The sequence below is a fragment of the Piliocolobus tephrosceles genome, chromosome 18, assembly GCF_002776525.5.
Source record: "Piliocolobus tephrosceles isolate RC106 chromosome 18, ASM277652v3, whole genome shotgun sequence".
Taxonomy (NCBI): domain Eukaryota; kingdom Metazoa; phylum Chordata; class Mammalia; order Primates; family Cercopithecidae; genus Piliocolobus; species Piliocolobus tephrosceles.
In genome coordinates this window covers 29,299,543-29,319,854 of record NC_045451.1, presented here as the reverse complement: position 1 = coordinate 29,319,854, position 20,312 = coordinate 29,299,543, and the positions used below count along the sequence as shown (strand labels likewise).

At 34.3% G+C, this 20,312-nt stretch overlaps 1 protein-coding gene across 1 annotated transcript in view; it reads left to right on the top strand.

Moving 5' to 3' along the window:
• The window catches only part of DCC (DCC netrin 1 receptor), a 1,259,004-nt gene that overhangs the window by 572,075 nt on the left and 666,617 nt on the right, over nucleotides 1-20,312 (top strand). Inside the window, exons 4-5 of the mRNA XM_026455168.2 lie at nucleotides 9,645-9,795; nucleotides 11,175-11,311. Coding sequence (XP_026310953.1) covers nucleotides 9,645-9,795; nucleotides 11,175-11,311 — 288 coding nt within the window. The remainder of the gene's footprint in view (nucleotides 1-9,644; nucleotides 9,796-11,174; nucleotides 11,312-20,312) is intronic.

The following is a 20,312-nucleotide window of genomic DNA, read 5'->3' as shown; positions in this document are numbered from 1 at the left end:
TTTTATTGATTCAACACTAGCAAAATGGGAAATAATCCAAATGCTTTGGTTCATGATCAAACAACAAGAGTCAAAATCACAAACCCACTGCTTTTCTGGAAAGTTTTTCATGCTGCTTTATCTATACATTATGAAGATTTTTGGATTCTCCAAACTAACTTTGACACATCGTAATGGCAACATTTGTTTTCTGGGATTCTACTGTCAGCTGCAAAAAAAAAAAAAAAAAAAACTAAAAAAAAAAAAAAAAAATCACTTCCTTCAGACTTGCTACAAAATGAATCTGATATACTCAAAATTTGCTGTGAGACACAAGGGGTAGAAGCCATACGCCAGTGATAAGAATAGATGCTCTCCTTTCTTCCGCCAGACTCTAACTAGAAATAGCAATATGTATGTGTACATGGAGAAAGAAAGAGGAAATATGAACAGATGTAGGAATATTTAAAGAGAGGGAATGTCATTTTTAGTACTGAATTGGTGTAAATGAGGAAGGAAAATAACAGAATCCTAGAGTGGCGAATAATAGCTCCTGAGAAATGACTCCTTTCTCCCTCCATGTTCAAAGCTCCTTGGCTTACATCCAGATGGAGGTTTTCATTTTTTTATTAAATAAATTCTGATTCCTGTGATCAGTTTGGATTTGGCTGGCTTTTCAATAAAGAATATTCTAAATGCAGAGTTAGAAGGAGTTTCATGGAATTTTTCACTCAGAGCACATATTAGAGTACCTACTGGTGTTTGAAGGCTCACAGTACCTGCTGAATTTTCTAAAACAGAGCTAGATGGGGGATGACGAAGCAGCCAGCAGGTGAACAGTAGGTTAGCTTGAAATTGAGGATGCAGACAGAACAAACCAGCTCTCTGAAGTCAAATTAATTTGTAACTCTTATGCCTGGGAAGAAATCAAAGAGAATACACCACAGTTGCCTGCAGTGCCCTTTCATTTCCATTTGGAAATGTGTTTGATATTCCATGGAGGCAGGAATTTAATAAAGAAAACCAAGGAGTACACAATAAGGAAAAAAAGGCTTTTGCATTCAGAAAGCATACAAATTAAAAGCAACTACTGGTTATTTTGAGGAAGACAGTTATTAAGTTGTGAAAACTGGTATCGTTTTTCTTGCCAACGCAGATGTCAGCAGTCCATAATTTAATTTCTCTATGTCTCAGTTATTCTTTAGATTCAGCGCCGTAAATTTGGTGTTGAGGTTCCTAAATAATTGTTTAGAGAAATGACCCTGTTAAAGGAAAGCCGTAGACATGAGCATAGCATTTATGCATGAGCATAAATTCTAGTTTACTCAGGATAGTTTTAATAATACCCAGCGTCCCAAAATAATTGTAAGGAGTGTTTTTTTAAGACTCTAAGAAGCGTCCCAGATTGGATACTTCATATGACCAACCAAGTCATCTACCATGAGGGGAAGATAAAATTGTGTGGCCCCAAAGGCATTTGGGAAACTCTGTGACTATGGACAGTGAAATATGTCTCTCAGTAGGTCACACACACTTAAATAATTTGACCGTTGTAATCTTTTAATCTTAAAAAAAAAAAAATCTTTAAAAAGAATATATTGTCTTCCTTTAATACATCTTCCCTTCTTTAGGGCATGGGGCCTGATGATAGTTAACTTTTTGTTTCTGAATATATTAAGTGTAAATAAATGTGTCAGGTTATATGATCCATGATGCTATTGGACTTTTAACAAACTATTGCTGAAATATAGTAATTGAACTTATTTAATTTTGCACTACTCAAATGCAAAATAAGAGGGGCAGGAGAGGCAGAAAAGAGGAAGGAAGGAAAAGGGGACAGAAAAGGGGAAAAAGAAGAAATACATTTAATTTATCAATTTCCATTTGAAAAATATAAAACTATTTCTATGTTGAAGGAAAATGGGCTTCTTGAGTATTTCAGAAACATGATTAGTTTCATGAGACTGTGTCTGCATTTGTTCTCAAAGTATGGTAGGTACCTAGAACTTTGGAATTTCTTGAGATGCTTTCAGGGGATCTGCAAGGTCAAAAATTATTTTAATAATAATACTAATATATCTTTTGAGTTTTTTTTTTTACCATGTTGGCTTAAGAATGTCCATGATAGAGCAGTGAAAATTATTAATTGTATTGTCTCGATCCTTAAAGTACATATCTTTTTAGTATTCCAAATATCAAAATAAGAAAATACATACACAAAACTAAAAGTATAATAGGTTTTGCATGGTAAACACTTCTGAGATAATTTGAGTTTCAAGTTGAAATAGCTACCTTTTTTTTTTTTTTTTTTTTTTACCTTTATGAAACACCATTTTTACTTGAAAGGACAGTCAATACAAAAACTTGCTATTGAGACTTGGGTACTTGTTACACATTTCTTAAAAATGAACAAAGTGAGCCAGCTACTTCAAGGAAAATTATATTTACTGCCAAGAATGAAATTCAAGTTTTTAAGTTAGAAATTTGCAAAACATGTATCTGCCACTACGAGCTTGACAGCTTTCTAACATTCAAACACCTTTCTGATGGGATTGGTGGGGAGAGTAGCAAATGAAATTTTTTCCTACTCTATAAATGCATCAACATTTGGAAGATGTGTCTAATACAATGTACCAATCCAAATAACCAGTGATTGATGTGACAAAATCATGCATTTATAAAAGATCTATTCAAAATATCAGCTAGATCAGTAGATTTTTACATAACATAGGACAAAATGTTTATCAATATGGTGTCAAATTTCACATTACAACTAATTTTCAAGATGCTGCTTATTGAGTTTTGTTAAAGTGTTCAAGGATATCTCTACACTTATGTGAAAAGGCTATCAAAATACACCTCCCTTTCCCAAGTACATATTTATTTGAGGCCAGATTGCTTCTATGTAATTCAACAAAAACAACAGAGCAATGTGAATGCAGAAAGTATTTTTAAATTAAACCAATAATTTTTAAGATTTATAAAAATGGAAAGAACTACCACTATACTCAATATTTTCATTTTGGCAAATATAGTTTTTTAAAAAAATGTTATTTTTGATGGGATAAAAATAAATATTTAGTAGACTGGGCATAGCGGCTCATGCCTGGGCATGGTGGCATGTGCCTGTAGTCCCAGCTATTTGGGAAACTGAGGTGGAAGATGGCTCGAGCCAGGGAGGTGGAGGTTGCAGCAAGCCGAGATCATGCCACTGCACTCCAGCCAGGGCAACAGAGCGAGATAGACGCTGTTTCAAAAAGAATAAATATTTAATAAATATTTTAAAAGTCTGTTTTGATTTTTAGTATGGAACGTATTTTTTGCTGTGTCCTGTATAACCAAAAGCTAAAGAGCTTCAAGTGGATAATAATTTTCAAAAGTACAAAAGTTCCTAAGACCCAACAGTTTGAGATTCACTGTCTGCATTGTTGTTCTTTGTTGTAATGATAGTAGACTGATCATCCTCAACCTGGATAACAGATTAAGCTAAAGTAGGCCAATATTTCTATTTAGGAAAAAGTGAAGAGGAAAGAGAGAAAGGAAAGAATAGCAAAGGCAACATATTGCCATAGGGTGGTTCCACACTTTAATGCAAGCTGTGTAGTCTGAGATCAGTATCACTGTAATGACTGTTTTCACTTTCTTTATTTCCATACCACCCTCTTGCTGTCTGGGAGGATTAGCTGTACTGCCACCAGGATAACAAACAGACCAGTTCAAAGAATCAGGTTAATATTTTCTCCCCAATAGGAAAATGCTAAACTGGGCTTGAGTGCAAGCAAAGCATTACTGCTTTTTATAAATTTAGAAAAATAGTTGCATAATTTTGTACATTTACATTCATGAGTGTCACATTAAAGAGGTATGCTTTTGTAGATTTTAATACCAAAATTTGACATTAGAAAAAATCCTTCCTTTCTGCTGGCTTGACTGTAAAGCTATTGTCAAATATGCTTTCTAGGACCCACACTTATATTTTTCTCTTAGTTTTATTTTAAAATATGTCATAGATACATACAAATAAATGAAATATATGTATACCTTAGAGAATAAAAAGGAAAATGACCACATATGGGTCAACCAATTTATGAAATAGAACATTACAAATTTGCATTCTGATACCCTCTCCTGCAGTTGAACTATGTTCATTAATTCACTGGAAAAGTCTTTATATTCTATTAGCTGCATAACTGCATTTGGATATGAATAGTGGTTCCCATATAATGAGAATACAAATGATTTTTAATCAGTAATTACTAATTTCATCATGGTTCCATTAAAATCGATTTAGTCAACAAGACTCACAACCTAGAATTTTAAGTTCACATCTCCCAGGACTTTTTAATCTATTCTTACAGAGCTTAGAGGAAAAACTTTCATTTACTCTTATATATGTGCCTTGAATGTTAGTCTTTAACTTTTATAATTGTTTGCTGCTGGTACAATTTCTCTACACTTTGCAATACTAGAGTTTAAGATAACTCTGTACTCTGAGAATACTACATGTTATTTAAAAACCTTTAGAAAATACATAAGAATCCAAAGATGAAAAAACCACCCATAATTCCATCACACAATGTTGACCTTGAAAATTGCATCTTTATCCTCTTCATTTAAAAATATAAATATACTTTCTTAATCCTACTCTCTAAAACTCGTATTGTAAATAAAGGAAAAAAATAAGGCAGATATCAAGTTTAATAATGTTTCTGTAGAACATTCCAGCAGTGCAAAAATAGAAACTAAAAATCAAACTGAAATAACAAAAACAGTTGCTTGGTATTTTAAGTTTCTGAGATCTTGTTTTGTTTTCATTTTTATGAATATACTTCAGTTATTTTTTGCAGCATAAGAAACTACAAAGTTTAGTGACTCAAAACAGTAATGATTTATGATTTCTTATGATTCTGTAGTTTATATGAACAGTTTCTCTGCAGGTTTCACTTTGCCTCACTTATGTGAATTTGGCTGAGAGAGAGGTTTCAAGATGGCCTCACTCACATGCCTGACAGCTAGTGCTGGCTGTTGACTGAGGGCCTCTGTTGTGCTCCATGTGACTTTCTATCTTCCATTTGGCTAGACTAACATGGTAGTGTCAAGAGAGAGCAATAGCAAAAGCTGTAAGGCCTTTTGAGACCTTGGCTGCAGAGCTCATGCAGTGTGGGTTTCACCACAATCTACAAGATACGAGGTCAGGCCTGACTTACAGCAAGAGTAAAAAGCCTCCCTTCTGGATTAGAGAATATTAAAACATTTATTGATCATTCATCTAGCACAATGTTGTAAAATATATGAACTACTTACTATTAATGAAAAATTCTATTACTTTTTGGGGGAACTTTCTTAGTGTTAGAACTTATTAAATGATACAAAGAAATATCTTGGGGAAATAAAATCATGTTTTTCTGTCAAAAGCTGACATTTTCGTATAATGAATGTCACAAATTCCAATGCCTATGAAACCACAATGGTAACAAACGTCACTGAAATGAGCCAAGTCAAGATTGGAGTAATCTGGACCATATATGCTCCATCTGAAAATGGAAAAGTAGGTGGTTCTTTTTTGGCTGTATAAGCCCAGTGATGCCTAGATCACTGATATTTTAAAACAAAGATTAAATATCGGTAAGTAATTTTCTTAATTTAAACAAAATGAATCTAAAAGTTTCATGCAAAGACAAAAGACCCAGAATAGTGAGCACAATACTGAATAAGAAGAACAAAGTTGAAGGGTGGACACTACCTGATTTCAAGACTTACTATAAAGTTACAACAGTTGAGATAGTGTGATATTGGCAAAATAATAGATCAATGGAACAGGGGAGACCTCCCCAGAATAGACCCAGACAAATACGGTCAGCTGATCTTTGAGCAAAATCAAGTCAGTGGGAAAAAAAATCGCCTTTTGAACAAGTGGTGCTGGAACAATTGAATGTCCATATCAAAAAAAAAAAAAGAGAAGAATCCAGACATACCTTTCACAAAGATTAACTCAAAATGAACTGTAAACCTAAATACAAACACAAAAGTATAAAACTTCTAGAAGATAATGTAGGAAAAATATAGGTAAGCAAATTTGGCAATGCATTTCTAGATATAACATCTAAATAATAACCCATGAAAGGAGAAGTTGATAAGTTGGACTTTATTAAAATTAAAAACTTATCTTCTACAAAAGACACTGTTTAAAGAACCCACAGACTGAAAAAACAACCCACAGATTGAAAAAAAATTTTGCAAAACACACTTTTGATCAAGGACTTCAATCCGACACAAACAACAAATTGTTAAAACTCAATGATAAGGAAAGAAATCAATTTAAAAATAGATAAAAGATCTGAACGGATACCTCACCAAGGAAGATATAAAAATGGAAAGTAAACATAAAAATATGTGTAACATCATATGTCCATTGGGGAACTGCAAGTTAAAACATCTATTATATGCCATTACACATGTATTGGAATGGCTAAAATTAAAAAAAAAATGGCAATAGCAAATGCTGACAAGGATGTAGAACTCTTTTTGCTGGTGGCAATGAAAAATTGAACAGCCACTTTAGAGGACAGTTGGGCAGTTTCTCACAAAGCTAAACAGTTTTACCATACAATCTAGCACTTGCACTCCAAGGTATTTACTCAATTGAGTTGAAAATTTGTGTCCTGATAAAAATGTACGCTTGAATGTTTATAGCAGGTTTGTTTATAATCATCAAAAACTTGAAGCCACCAAGGTGTATCCTTCAACAGATGAGTGGATAAACTCTGGTACATCTATACAATGGAATATTATCCAGCAATAAATATAAGCAACCTATCAAGCCACAGAAACACATGAAAGAATCTTAAATGTATATTGTTATGTGAAAAAAGCCAGTCTGAAAAGGCTTTGTACTTTATGATTCTAGTGATATGACACTGTGGAAAAGGTACAACTATAGAAATAGTAAAATGATCAGTGGTTGCCTGGAGTTTGGTAGGGATGGCAGGGGTGGGATGAATAGGTGAAGCTCAGGGATTTTTAGGATGCTGAGATTATTCCAAATGATATGGTAATATATATATATATATATATGACATGCATTTGTCAAGCCCACAGAATTATGAAAAGTAAAGGGCAAACCAGAATGGTAGCTATGGACTTCAGTTAATGATAATGTATTAATATTGGTTCATGAATTGTAACAAATATAACACACTAGTGTAAGATGTTTATAATAGGAGAAACTGCATTGCAAGGGATGGGGACCTGATATATGGCAATTCTCTGAACTATCTATCTGTTCAACTTTTGGTAAATAAAAATTTTTAAATAAAATATTAAATAGCCATTTTGTGTTGCATGATTTTGTTTTCTGATAAAGTAAAATAGTTTGAGTAGAAAATGTCAGCTGGACATGGTGGCTCACACCTGTAATCCCAGCACTTTGGGAGGCCAAGGCGGGCAGATCACCTGAGACAAGGAGTTCGAGACCAGCCTGGCCAACATGGTGAAACTCCATCTCTACTAAAAATACCAAAGTGAGCCAGGTGTGGTGGAGCATGCCTGTAATCCCAGCTATTTGAGAGGCTGAGGCAGGAGAATCACTTGAACCCAGGAGGTGGAGATTGCAGTGAGCTGAGATGGCACCACTACACTCCAGCCTGGGTGACAGAGAGTCTCCATCTCAAAATAAATAGATAGATAGATAGATAGATAGATAGATAGATAGATAGATAGATAGATAAGGAAAAAGTGTCTCTTCCATGGGTTAATTAGTAGCATTGTTGATAGGTCCCAGGTAACTTTTATTTAAGCTAGAAGATTAAGTAGATCTTGATGTTTTTCACAGGGGATATTGTAAAACTATATTGTGTAGTATAAGTTGTAGAAACATTTCTACTGAGGAGCAGGTGGTGAAAGTAAAATATTAAAATGCATAGGCCTCTAATATCAAGACAACTATTTGTATACAAATTTTGGGAACTTTCCTGTTCAGGAAATTTATCGTTAAGCTGTATTGTCTTTCAAACCGTATTTGAGAGATTTGAAAAGTCACTTTGAAGAAAGGAAATGGAGCATACCATCAGCAATTTTCAAAAGTTCTGAGACATTTTTCTACAATATTGATATAATAAAGATGAACCTATTTGGAAAATGCTCTCAATATTTTCATTGTGAAGAGTATTTATTTTTGTTGCTGGAACAACCAGAAGCAAATGTGGAAAGACTAAGAAAGTGTGAAATTTTCTTTCTCCACACAAAGAATACTTTAGGTAACAATTACTGTCCCAACTACTAGCTTGCGAATAGGTGTCTTTTATTACCCTGTGATTCACTTGTGTGGAGTTGGGTCAGGCTGATGAAAACTAAGAATAATGTCAAATATGTCCTAGGTCCCCTCCCACTTTATATCCTCTCTGATCACCAGCAGCTCATGCTATGACCCCACTGGGTCTATTCTCCCTCAGCGATTCTCCTCACCCCAATCCTAGTTCAAAAGATTTCATTGCCTCATTTTCTTTGCATCCGGATTTTGCTTTGATTCTGCAAAATGACAGATTACAGGATAATCCCACTGAATGAATTAGGTTGAAGATGGCTTCAATTAAGCCTTCCTAAGGAAATGTAGATTTTAATGGGTACTTGAAAACACAGTATCTTGTCTCAAATAAACTTTGAGTGACACAATTTTAGTCCACAGGTCTGATCAGAGGATACTGCCATGGGTAGAATACCCTCCTCTAAGGACTGGTGTTGGTGTGTCCCCAGGTATTATTAGTAGAGCTTATATAGAAGGGGAAATAGAAGCTCTTAACTTTCAGCAAGCCTACCTGAGCATTGCATTCTGGGCTTAGAACTTTGTGAATTTTTCCTTTATTCTGCCTGATACAATCTTAGCAACTTTGGATGAAATGTATTTAAGGATTTAACCAAAAGAGTTCCTAGGTTGCATAAACACTGTTTCAGTTATCTGCTAGTGAAAGTGAATAATGTTCCATATATAGAACTAGTAAATGCATCAGATGAAGTAGAAGGGTGCAAAGCCCTTCACTGATCCAGGGTCTCAGCTCTAGGGGCAAACTCTTTCAAATGTTGTGAAAATTAAAAATAAACAAGCCAGACAGTCAGATTAGTTATAAAATAAACCAACTTAAGTTATACAAATGTAACTTTCTTTTCTAAGAAAGCAGCTATTTTCTCAGCACCTGTGTATTCTAATCCTCAGTACCTGTATGCTATTTAACACAATTTGAATATGTCAAATTCTAATCTATTTGTTTCTCTTACAATGTAGAAGAAAGTAGAATAGATATTGGTGGTAGGCAAACTGAACATATCAAAAAGTTTTGGATAATAACATTTAGAAAAGCTATTGACATTTTTCTGTTCTCCAATGCCGATAAGTAAACAAGGCCTGCTTACTTATAGGTAACCTCAGATACATGAATAGCCTCAAGCTGATGCCCTATATCATGACATCATCTATAGCTAAGAATATTTCAATATCATAATCTTATAAACTTGGGATGAAAAAAACTGTTTTAGGAGTTTGCAAATTTCATTGACATCTTTCCATTTTTCTTTCTTCATCTTTTGTCTGGTTAGGAAAAAAAATCCAAGTATACCATTTACCTTTGCAACGTTTTTCATACATTATATGATACTGTGTTTTCCTCTCGTAGATCCAGGACTGCACAGACAGCTGTATTTTCTGCAAAGACCATTCAATGTAGTAGCCATTGAAGGAAAAGATGCTGTCCTGGAATGTTGTGTTTCTGGCTATCCTCCGCCAAGTTTTACCTGGTTACGAGGCGAGGAAGTCATCCAACTCAGGTATTTCACATTTAAGACTTTTTTTGTACTGTGTACTTTTGTATTAGTATATGCTGCTATTTATATTTCTCTAATTTGATATAAGTACCTACAGTATTAGGGTTTTTCATAATAATTGAATATTTTTCCACATTTCTTGGCGTGATACAGTATATGAAAGACATTTAGCCACTGGGATGAGAAGATGAGGAAAAGATCAAAATCCATGAGATCAATTCTGAAAGGAAACTGAGAAAGTCAGGGTTGCCTCTGAGATGGTCCTGCCTAAAGAGTCTTCAGCAGAGAAATTTTGATGGATTCCATTATAAGAAAGTGGTATATAGCGAGGTTTGATCCTTAATATTCTGTGTCACACACAAAAGATGACTACGTGAAGTGATGGATATGATCATCAGTTCAATTGTGATAATCATTTCACAATGTATACATATTCCAAAACATTACAGTCTATACTGTTATTATATGCAATTTTTATTTGTCAATTTTTACTTCAATAAAACTAAGGGGAAAAATAAAACTAAATTTTTCTGAGTTCAAATATGTAGCATGTCTTTACAGAGTTTCAGCAATTTTTTTTGAACTTCAACTATATTGCTCATATTTCCAGCTCTACAAATATTTAAGGGAAGAGAGGAGAACTTAGCTGGCTTTGAATTGCTGGAACACTAATATTAGGTACAGTTAGAAAGTAAACTCTCAATAGAATGGAATACTTAGTCCTTCTGATGAAATGGATCTTACTTAATTTCATTGATTTTTGAGGACTGGTATTCTCCTTTTTAACATACTTATTTCTAAAGAAAAGGTAAGTCCATCAATCATGAATTAATCTTTAATTTTCATTTACCTTAAATATTTAGATAACAACAAGGCATGGTGTTTGATATTACAATATTTTTGAGAACATTAGAATACACAGGAAATCCAGTTACAGTTTCAGCACATCAAGGTGTGTTCTCTGGGTATAGCCAAGCACTCTTCGTGCAATATCAAATATAGTTTTGCACAAAGATTTGCAAATTGGATTTCAGGACACAGGAGATTGATTTTTCACTCCAGAGGACCACTTCTCTAGACCTTGAGGTTCTCAAATCCAGAATGAGAGATTAGGACTAGATTATCATTTTTTAGCACTAAAGCTACTTCCAAGTTTAATCTGCTTCATTTCTTTGATCACTACGCACAATCTTCCAATGGGGGTAGTTTACCTGGAGTGATTTTTTTTGATAAATAAGTGAGACTTTAATCAAGCCCCTATGATACAGAGTTTCTTTCCAGTGTCTTAGTTTGAGCTTTGGTAGAGGTCATTTAAAGCTCTGAGTATCTTGTTTAATATATACATATGTTAATTTACTCTTTACCTACTCTATGTCTTGCAGGTCTAAAAAGTATTCTTTATTGGGTGGGAGCAACTTGCTTATCTCCAATGTGACAGATGATGACAGTGGAATGTATACCTGTGTTGTCACGTGTAAAAATGAGAATATTAGTGCCTCTGCAGAGCTCACAGTCTTGGGTAAGTTAGTGGCTGGAGATGAGTTTATATTGTACCTTTCAAAATATATCACCGTGACATTTTAAATGCTCATCACTGAATTGATTCCTATGTTTATTAGTGTGAAATTGCAAAGTCCCAATACTCCACACACGTCCTTGCTCTGCTCTGATTAATTGCATAGGGGTTATATGCAATGTTTGAATATTTATTTAATTAAAATCCAGATATATTATGCTTTAATCTAATTATTCCAGTGATACAGCTGAAAAGTACCAAAAATTATTAATGGCAGATGTGTTGAATAATAAATATGGTATTCCAAAATATCTGGGAAAATAAATGAAGAAAAAAATGAGGGAAATTGTACAAAATATTTATTCTTGAGGGAAAAAGGCAGATGTTATTTGAGATGACAGGGTTTCTGACGTTAAATTCAGTATATTGGTAAGACTGTTTTATTAACATGGGAATACTGTGAGTGTTATGTTGAAAGTGAACCATTAAAATCAAGTATATGTAAGGAAAGGTTGCATAGCGAGAATATAATTTAAAGAGATTTAAGGATCATTGAGGAGTTCATTATATTCCAAAAGGCAGGGTTACCCATGTGTCATTGCGAACGAATAACTTTTGTACATGGTAGATATTCAAACAAACACTTATTTTTATCATTTACTCCAGATTTATTTTAACCAGTTTTATTTGAATTATGTAGTTTGAAGAAGGTGCCTTAACATTTGGATTTAAGTTGCTTTTCTTCTGTAACAACAACCAAACATTGAGTCTTAGAAATTTTTCCTCTGGAATAAATCTTTTTGCCTTTTAAAGAATCTGAGAAAAATCATAGTCTATTTAAAAGTTATTAAGTAAAAATGAAAATATATCATATGCTAATTGTATCTGCTAACATATACTATGATATTATTCCATCCATTTTGCTTTTTGTCTTCAAAGGTTATTCAGAAAACACTTTCATATGTGGGCACAGTAATAATGTATATCATGGGTTAGGTAATGAAGTTGCTTGTTCTTTGATCAAATCATAAACATTAAACTAGGAATGAGCAAAAGACTTAAACTCTGGATTTAGAGGTAGTATTATACTAACTAAAATATTAGCTGCCTTTAAAATGGCACAATTTAATTCAATCATATTTTATATTTTGGTGAAACAAAGAAAATAGAGAACTTTCACATTTATAGTGTCAAAATACAGTAACACAAAATGGTTATGATGGAAATTGTATTACTGATCATAAGGCAGATTTGGTTATGGAATACGCTAGAATTTACGCTCATCATAGGTAAACCTTTATTTGCAAAAGCATGAGGTCAAATTTTATTTCAAATTAATGCACATTATTTTGACATGTAATGCTTCATTGACATCTAAGATAAGCATATGCAAATACTGATTTCTGAGGATAAATTAAATTAGCCTAAACACACACACACACACACACACACACACACACACACACACACACATATATATGTATTGGCATACATGTGTGCACTCATACTGGCATTTTTTCTTTGTGAATTGTGTAAATTGCAAAACAATTAGATGTTGTTTGATACACAATCCAAAGATGTACAAGAAAATATTTAATAATTTTTTCCACTGCAGGCAGTGCATTTCTATACCTCTGAAGTGAATGTTTTTGGTCTCTTGGCATGTTTTATTCCATAAATTTTTCATGTTTCATTGGTGCACATATGCCCACATAAGGTTTGGTAGTGACATGACACTTGGATGCTTCTTTGATTTTTCCTTAGGTCAGGTGATTAGTCTCTGTTACAATACCTCTAGTGAACCTTGACCAGTGTTATTATGTAAAATAATTTTCAATATAAAAATATTGAAAATAAGCATCCAAAAACTGCTCAACATTACTAATCATTGGAGAAATGCAAATGAAAACCAGAATGAGAACCACCATCTCATACCAGTCAGAATGTCTATTACTAAAAGGTCAAAAAAATAACAGATATTGGCAAGATTGTGGAGAAAAGAGAGAATGTTTTTACACTGCTTGTGGGAATGTGAGTTAGTTCAGCCATTGTGGAAGGCAGTGTTGTGATTCCTCAAAGAACTTAAAACAGAATTACTATTTTACCCAACAATCCTATTATTAGGTATATACCCAGCGAAATGTAAATCATTCTACCGTAAAGATACATACATGCATATGTTCATTGCAGCACTATTCACAATAGCGAAGATATGGAATCAACCTAAATAAATGCCAGTCAATGGTAGACAGAATAAAGAAAATGTGGCAAATATACGCCATGGAATACCATGTAGCCATATAAAATAACAAGATCATGGCCTTTACTGCAACATGGATTGAGCCATTATCTTAAGTAAACTAATAAAGGAGCAGAAGATCAAATATGGCATGTTCTTATTTATAAGTGAAAGCTAAACATTGAGTACACGTGGACACAAAGATGTAAAGTGTGTCTTTATGTACTTGATGTTTAGTTTTCAACATGGGACACTGGGGACTACTCAGAGTGGAGGGTGGGAGAAGGATGAGAATCAAAAAGCTATCGAGCACTATCCTTATTATCTGGATGACAAAATAATCTGTACACCAAGCCCCAGTGAGATGCAATTTATCTATGTAACAAACCTGTACTGATACCCCTGAATCTAAAATAAAAGTTAAAAAAATTGACAGCATAAATTAAAGTAATATAATATGGTTAATATGCATTAGTAATATCTATTAGTAATATATATTAGTAATATTAGTAATATCATATACACATATGTAAAACACGTACATATGCACGCATGTGTGCGCGTATTTATATGTGTATATATGTACATATATGTAGATATAGACATATTAGAAACAGCATTTACTGAGTTCAAACCATGTGAGACATTTATTTGTTACAGTATCCTCTGGGGGAGGTATGTAGGTGGAGCCCATTAAATAACAAAGCTCTTTCCTTCTGTACTTCTGTACTAAGTGAGAAACAAGAACAGCAGTAAGGCATAGGGTAAGTCAAACATCACCTTAATTTGTTGAAGAAGCTGCCATTGAGCATGTGGTTTGCATCTGCATGGGAGGCACATGCCCATCTGGACATGGGTATTGTCTGTCTTGGCAGGATGTCACTCAGGTGTCAGCTTGTCCCACTGCCTGGGGGCTGGTAGCAATGGAGAGCACTTGCTCTCTTTGCTCGGGCCTGTTCCCAAGAGAGAATTGTAGGTGAAAGGAGCCTCTTCAAACTTCCAGGCTGGTTAATTTATCTGTCGTGTATCCTCATCCAGGCTCCCCTCAACCCGAGAAAAAGTGAGTATCGGGGAGTGGTGAGGCCGGAAGTCATTCCCTCGAGGAGCTGCCTCTCTAGGGAAGAAAACATCAGTGTAGAGGAAGAGGCATTCAACACCCCAACCTTAGGTGTTACTTTCCCGTTTTACAAATGAGGGCATTTTAGCACAGAAAGGTAAGTAGCTATCCCAAGGGAAGATCCAGATTCAAATCCAGACATCCGACCAAAGAGTCTCAGGCATATGCTTTACTATCTGCCCTGTGCACTCCACATATTCTTTTTCGAATATCTTTTTTTATTTTTATTTTTAATTTTACTGAAACAGTTATAAAAAGAAGCAAATTTATGTGATGTAAATGCGAACAATCTGAAATTTCAGTTTGGTTAATGATTATATAGTGACTTTACATAAAATAAAATATGTGACCATAATGTAATGATCTTGACAAAGCAGAAAGGCTGATAAGGGAGCAGGCAAGAAAGGAGTACAAGCTGTTCTTTGAGAGTGAGGTTAAAACAATTGCTATACTTAGAATCTGTAGACACAGAGGCAGGTGAAAAGTGTACTCAGTACAGTAGTGGGTATTGCTTATTTATTTATTTTTTTTACTGTGGCTTCTTGTTTATTCAAAGTGGTGTGCCATTTGTGTAATCAGAAAAATAAACGTGGAGGTATAAAAGTTGATATTTTTATGGTTAAAAATGAGATAAATAAAAATGTTAAAACTCAGAAAATATTGAGATTATGCTCACATACATATAACCCAAAGACCTGGACTTTGCAAACACACACACACACTCACACACACTCACACACACACAGACACAGACACACAGACACACAGTCACACACGTTTGTTTTCTCCATATATATGAAATATGTGCTATATTGTAACCTAATTTTCACTTGAGGATAAATCACGGCATCTTTCTTCGTGTGTGCCTGTGCATGTGTCTGTGTCCTCCGTTCTAATTTGTTTCCTTTTTGAGACAGGGTCTTGTTCTGTTGTGGCCTTGAATTCGTGGGATCAAATGATCCTCCATCATCACCCTCCCAGGTATCTGGGACCAAACCTGGCTATTTCTTTTTTCTTTCTTTTCTTTTCCTTTTTTCTTCTTTTTTGTAGAGACGGGGTCTGGTTATATTGCCCAGGCTGATCTCAAACTCCTGGGCTAAAGTGATCCTCCCACCTTGGCCTCCCAAGGTGCTGGGGTTACAGACAGGAGCCATCACACCAAATCTCCAGTTTTATATTGTAGAACATTATCATATTTCTTAGTTTTAATTAAGCAAGGTGTGGTGGCTTACACCTATAGTCTCAGCTACTCAGGAATCTGAAGGAAAGGATCTCTTGAACCTAGGAGCTGTAGTCCATCCTGGGGAACATAGCAAGATCCTGTATCTACAAACACAAAAACAACCCACTAAATTGATTATCCTTAAGTATCTTTGTCATTTATTTGCTCATATCTGAAGGAAATGTATCCCAGAAATACTTATACCCTCACTAGCAGAGCAAAAATTTACCTCACTTAAGAGTGCATTTTCCCTACAATTTTGGATATCTAAACATTTTATAAAATGGAGTCTCCTTAGTATTTATATTCCTATTAAATTAAGATTTCATTTTATAGTTTTCTTGGACATTTGCATTTTATATTTTATGAATTTGCTATTTTCTTTGACCTTTATACATTTAATGAAACATCCTTATTTTATTGATTACAGGAACTCTTTATATGAGAATAATATTGACCATGTTGTGTATGCTTTGCATTTTTACATTTTGCATATGGCACCAAATCCTGTTCTTCAGGGTTGCTAGCTTTGTCGTCATTAGACTTACATTTTTATTCTATGAACCATGCTGTCTCTAAAAATCTGAATATAGATTACATGTTGAATGTGTAAATTAGAAGCATGATTAATTTTCTAAAAAAATAGTGATACGTTTATATTTTGAGTTTTGGTGGTCTTGGTGCTTTTCGTCTGTTTTAAAGGAATTGTTTTGGTAATTGGATATATTTTAAAGGTCTCTCATGGACTTTATATCATTTATAACTACTGTAGAAGGCATAATTTACTTCAGGATGTTTTAATTATTCCAAGAGGCTCCGAATATTTGTATAATGTTCGAAATAATCTTTGACTACTCTGATACAAAGTTAGGATTATCCTGCAGGACTGAGTTTATATGAAAAATTGAATTTATTGCCTTCTTAAAATGAATGATGAGAAGAAAGAACTTTATTATCATTGTTATTTAAATGTACTTTTCATAATTTTTAAGAATTTAAGCATATTTGTATTCTTAAGATAAAATCTCACAAGAAATCCAAACTTCTGCTTATAAAACTTTAATCATGCATTTTATTATACTCTTGTTTTGCCTTTCAACTTGCAGTCCTTTCTTGTACTTAACGTGAATGTGAACCTTCATGAACTAACAGACTTTTCAAGTAGAATATCATTTTATGGACTAGATGAAGAGACATTTTGTTGCCCTCCTCAGTAATTTTAAAGAGTGAATATACATTAAATATAATTTGAAGCTTAGCATTTTGTTGCCTTCTTATAAGATAAAAATGGAAAATTCCATAATCATTAAGCTGTTTGTAGAGATCTATATTAGACAAGATTAATGACAACCTGGTTTACAATAAATAAAATATAAATAAATTTATAGATATTTTCTTTATCATAGCCATTTATGGTAACATTTCTGACTTACAGTAACCATGGATAAAGTATTGGTAGATACCTTTTGGGTACAAGGATTGCACTAGGTTCTGGGAAGACTACAGAAACATCTGAAGCCTGGCTTCTGTGGGCTGTCATATAATCACAAATTCATAAAACCAGTTGACCTAATACCATCTGAATAAGCTTTTTTTTTTTTTTTTTTTTTTTTAGTTTTAAAAACCATTATATGAAAACAGGGACTCTGGGGAGATGTGAAGAGTTGGTAGTCTCCACTCTCATAGAAGACAAAGCCTGAAGCAGCAGGGGTGGGAGGAGTTCTAAAGAAGAAATTGTGGAAGGAGGCTCTCTGAATATTGTGGTCAACTTTTTTATTTTATTTTAGCCATGACTACTTGTATTATTTATTTTAAAACCTACTTTTTAAAAAAGAAGTCAAAAGTGGTATTTTTCCATTCTTGTGTTCAATATGTCCAGCTTTCTGGCTCAAGGATTTTAATCTGACTGTAATTGTCCTTTTCTGTATCTGCCCATCCCCAACTTTTACACAGCTCCACACAGGAAGAAAGACAGCCCTCCATAAACGTTCTAGAGATTTGCCACTCTTTGGGTCTAGATTGATCCCATGTCTGAATCAGTGCAGAAATGCGTAATTCAAAAAGTGACTTGATTTTTAACAAAGTGCCAGGCTTTGGACAAACCTTGTGTACTGTCCTTACACACACAGTGGAGATGAGTGGGGACTTTCCTGAGGGTAGGCTCTTCAGTAGGTGCCATTAAGTTGAACATCAGTGAGAAAATAAAAATATCTTTGAACTTTCCAGAAATGGTTCTAGAATTCCCTTTAAAGCAGTTGTGTAGCAACACAAACAATTTAGTATTAAAAGTTTACCCCGTGCGTGTAGATTTTCTCAATTATTTCCCTTACCAAAATTCCAGAGAAACATTGGTTAGGATTGGCACAAACTCATTTTATAGGACACACATATGTCTACTAGGTCAGCCCTTTACACTTCACAATTGAAAATTTTAAACCAATTCTAAGAGTTCACCATTTCTTCCACTCCATGAGTAACATGTACCATTTCACATGGCGCATGGGTTTAGACTTCTCCTCACGTGAAAACCCACTTGAGAAGAAGCTGCTCTTTGAGGCAGGTGTTGCTTCTACCTGAGTCGTCTTCTTAAGGAATAACAACTTATAATTGCCCTCTACGAATGTGTTAAGTAGGGTTCTCTCTATAGAGCTGAACATGTCCACCTTACACAGATGTGTTCAATAAGCCTGAAGACAACAGACTCAGAATATTTAGATATATAGATATACATACACATGTATATTTTTATGTGCATACATATACATACACATAGTACATACATATATATGCAATATATGCACTTATTCTCTAGTTCTAAAGTTTCCCTTTAAACTTATTATTTTCTTTCAAATGCATATGATTATCTCAACCATTAAATGAGGTTCTGATTCTGCAAACAGATAATAGACTAAGTTATTCTGAAAGGTCTAGAAAAATCATCTTAAAAGTGATTTAAGAAGAGACCAGATAAAGACATACGGGGTAAATTAAACACCCCTTTTAAACATTATTGTTTTGTAAGATAGCTGGAAAAGTCCACCTTAATAGCTCACTACTGAAAATGCTTTGAAAATTTTAAAACATATGACTGGATATACAGTGAGCTAATGAATATAGTTTCTAGTCCTAGACATGCAGCTGAACCACAATGTGAGTAGAAAACTGGCAACCAACTGTTGAATACCTCTTGTGTACTAAGCATTCTGCCAAGTAGTCTTTGGGCATAAGAAGGTGTGACACAGATCTAGGCCTCAAGGATAGGTAGGGAAAAAGACAAGAGGCAGGCAATTGCTAACAAGACCAAAGAACTGTTGAGAAAGAGGAAGACAAGGGGCCCTGAATAAAGAATGCAACAAAGATGAGAGAATGTGGGAGGGAGTGTTGAGGGGAGAGTGTCTGACAGGAAGTAGTAAGTGTGCAAAGGTCTGGAAATAAGCAGGGAATGGGGACGGGGAAGTGAATTATGTGACTGAAGATTGTGGCTACAAAGGAATCTGATGCTGGATCGGAGAATCCATATAGGTCTCGAGTATTTTGCTAATGTGTTTAGATTTATCTTAAAGGCAGTGGAAACATATGGAAAGATTCCTGATTGTGGCTTGTGAGCTGTTTAATCTTAGCCAGCTATGTAAACCTCTAATCCTCAAATCCTTCATTGTTTTCATATTTGTAGAGCGTTAGGAGGTACAACTGCAGTTTTGTTACCTGAATATTTCCTGTAATGGTGAAGTCTGGGCTTTTAGTATAACATCACCTGGATAGTGTACTTTGTACTTATTAAATAATTTCTTATTTGTTTGTAAAACAATGATAATTACTTTATCATAGGATTTGGTCTCTGTTTGGGTGTGAAAAGTAGAGGAGAGAGATTCCGGAATAACCAGGCATAGCTTTGGGTGTTCTGGGAAATAAAGTAACATAAGATGCCCTCCCAGCCTTCATGAAAAGCCTAAAGCCAGTTGGAAAGATTAAGCTAGCTAAACCAAGAAATCCCGGATGTCACAAATATTAAAATATTCTATGTACTTTTTCATACCCAATTTTCATTATCTATAAAACGTACATAACAGCAACTAGTTGCTACATAGTTCTCATGAATTTTGGTGGTATCGATATAACAAGTGATCAATATAACAATATCTAGCGATACATTGAAATTTCTTTGGCAGTAGTCTCTAGAAACATAGACATCCCTGTGTGGGAAAAGGATGATGCCCATTTGTGATGTGTCTTATGTATTTCACTTTCTTTTGTGCTTCTACACCCTGCTGTTCGTAGTTTCTTCACAGTTAGGTAAGGAGAAACTTAGAAACAGAAGCCATGTCTTCTACATCTTGATCACTCAGAATCAGTTTTTTCCTCTATGTTATCTGAGTTTTAGGCATAAGAAATGCAATTGAATGTGCACAAAATATAAATTATCTAA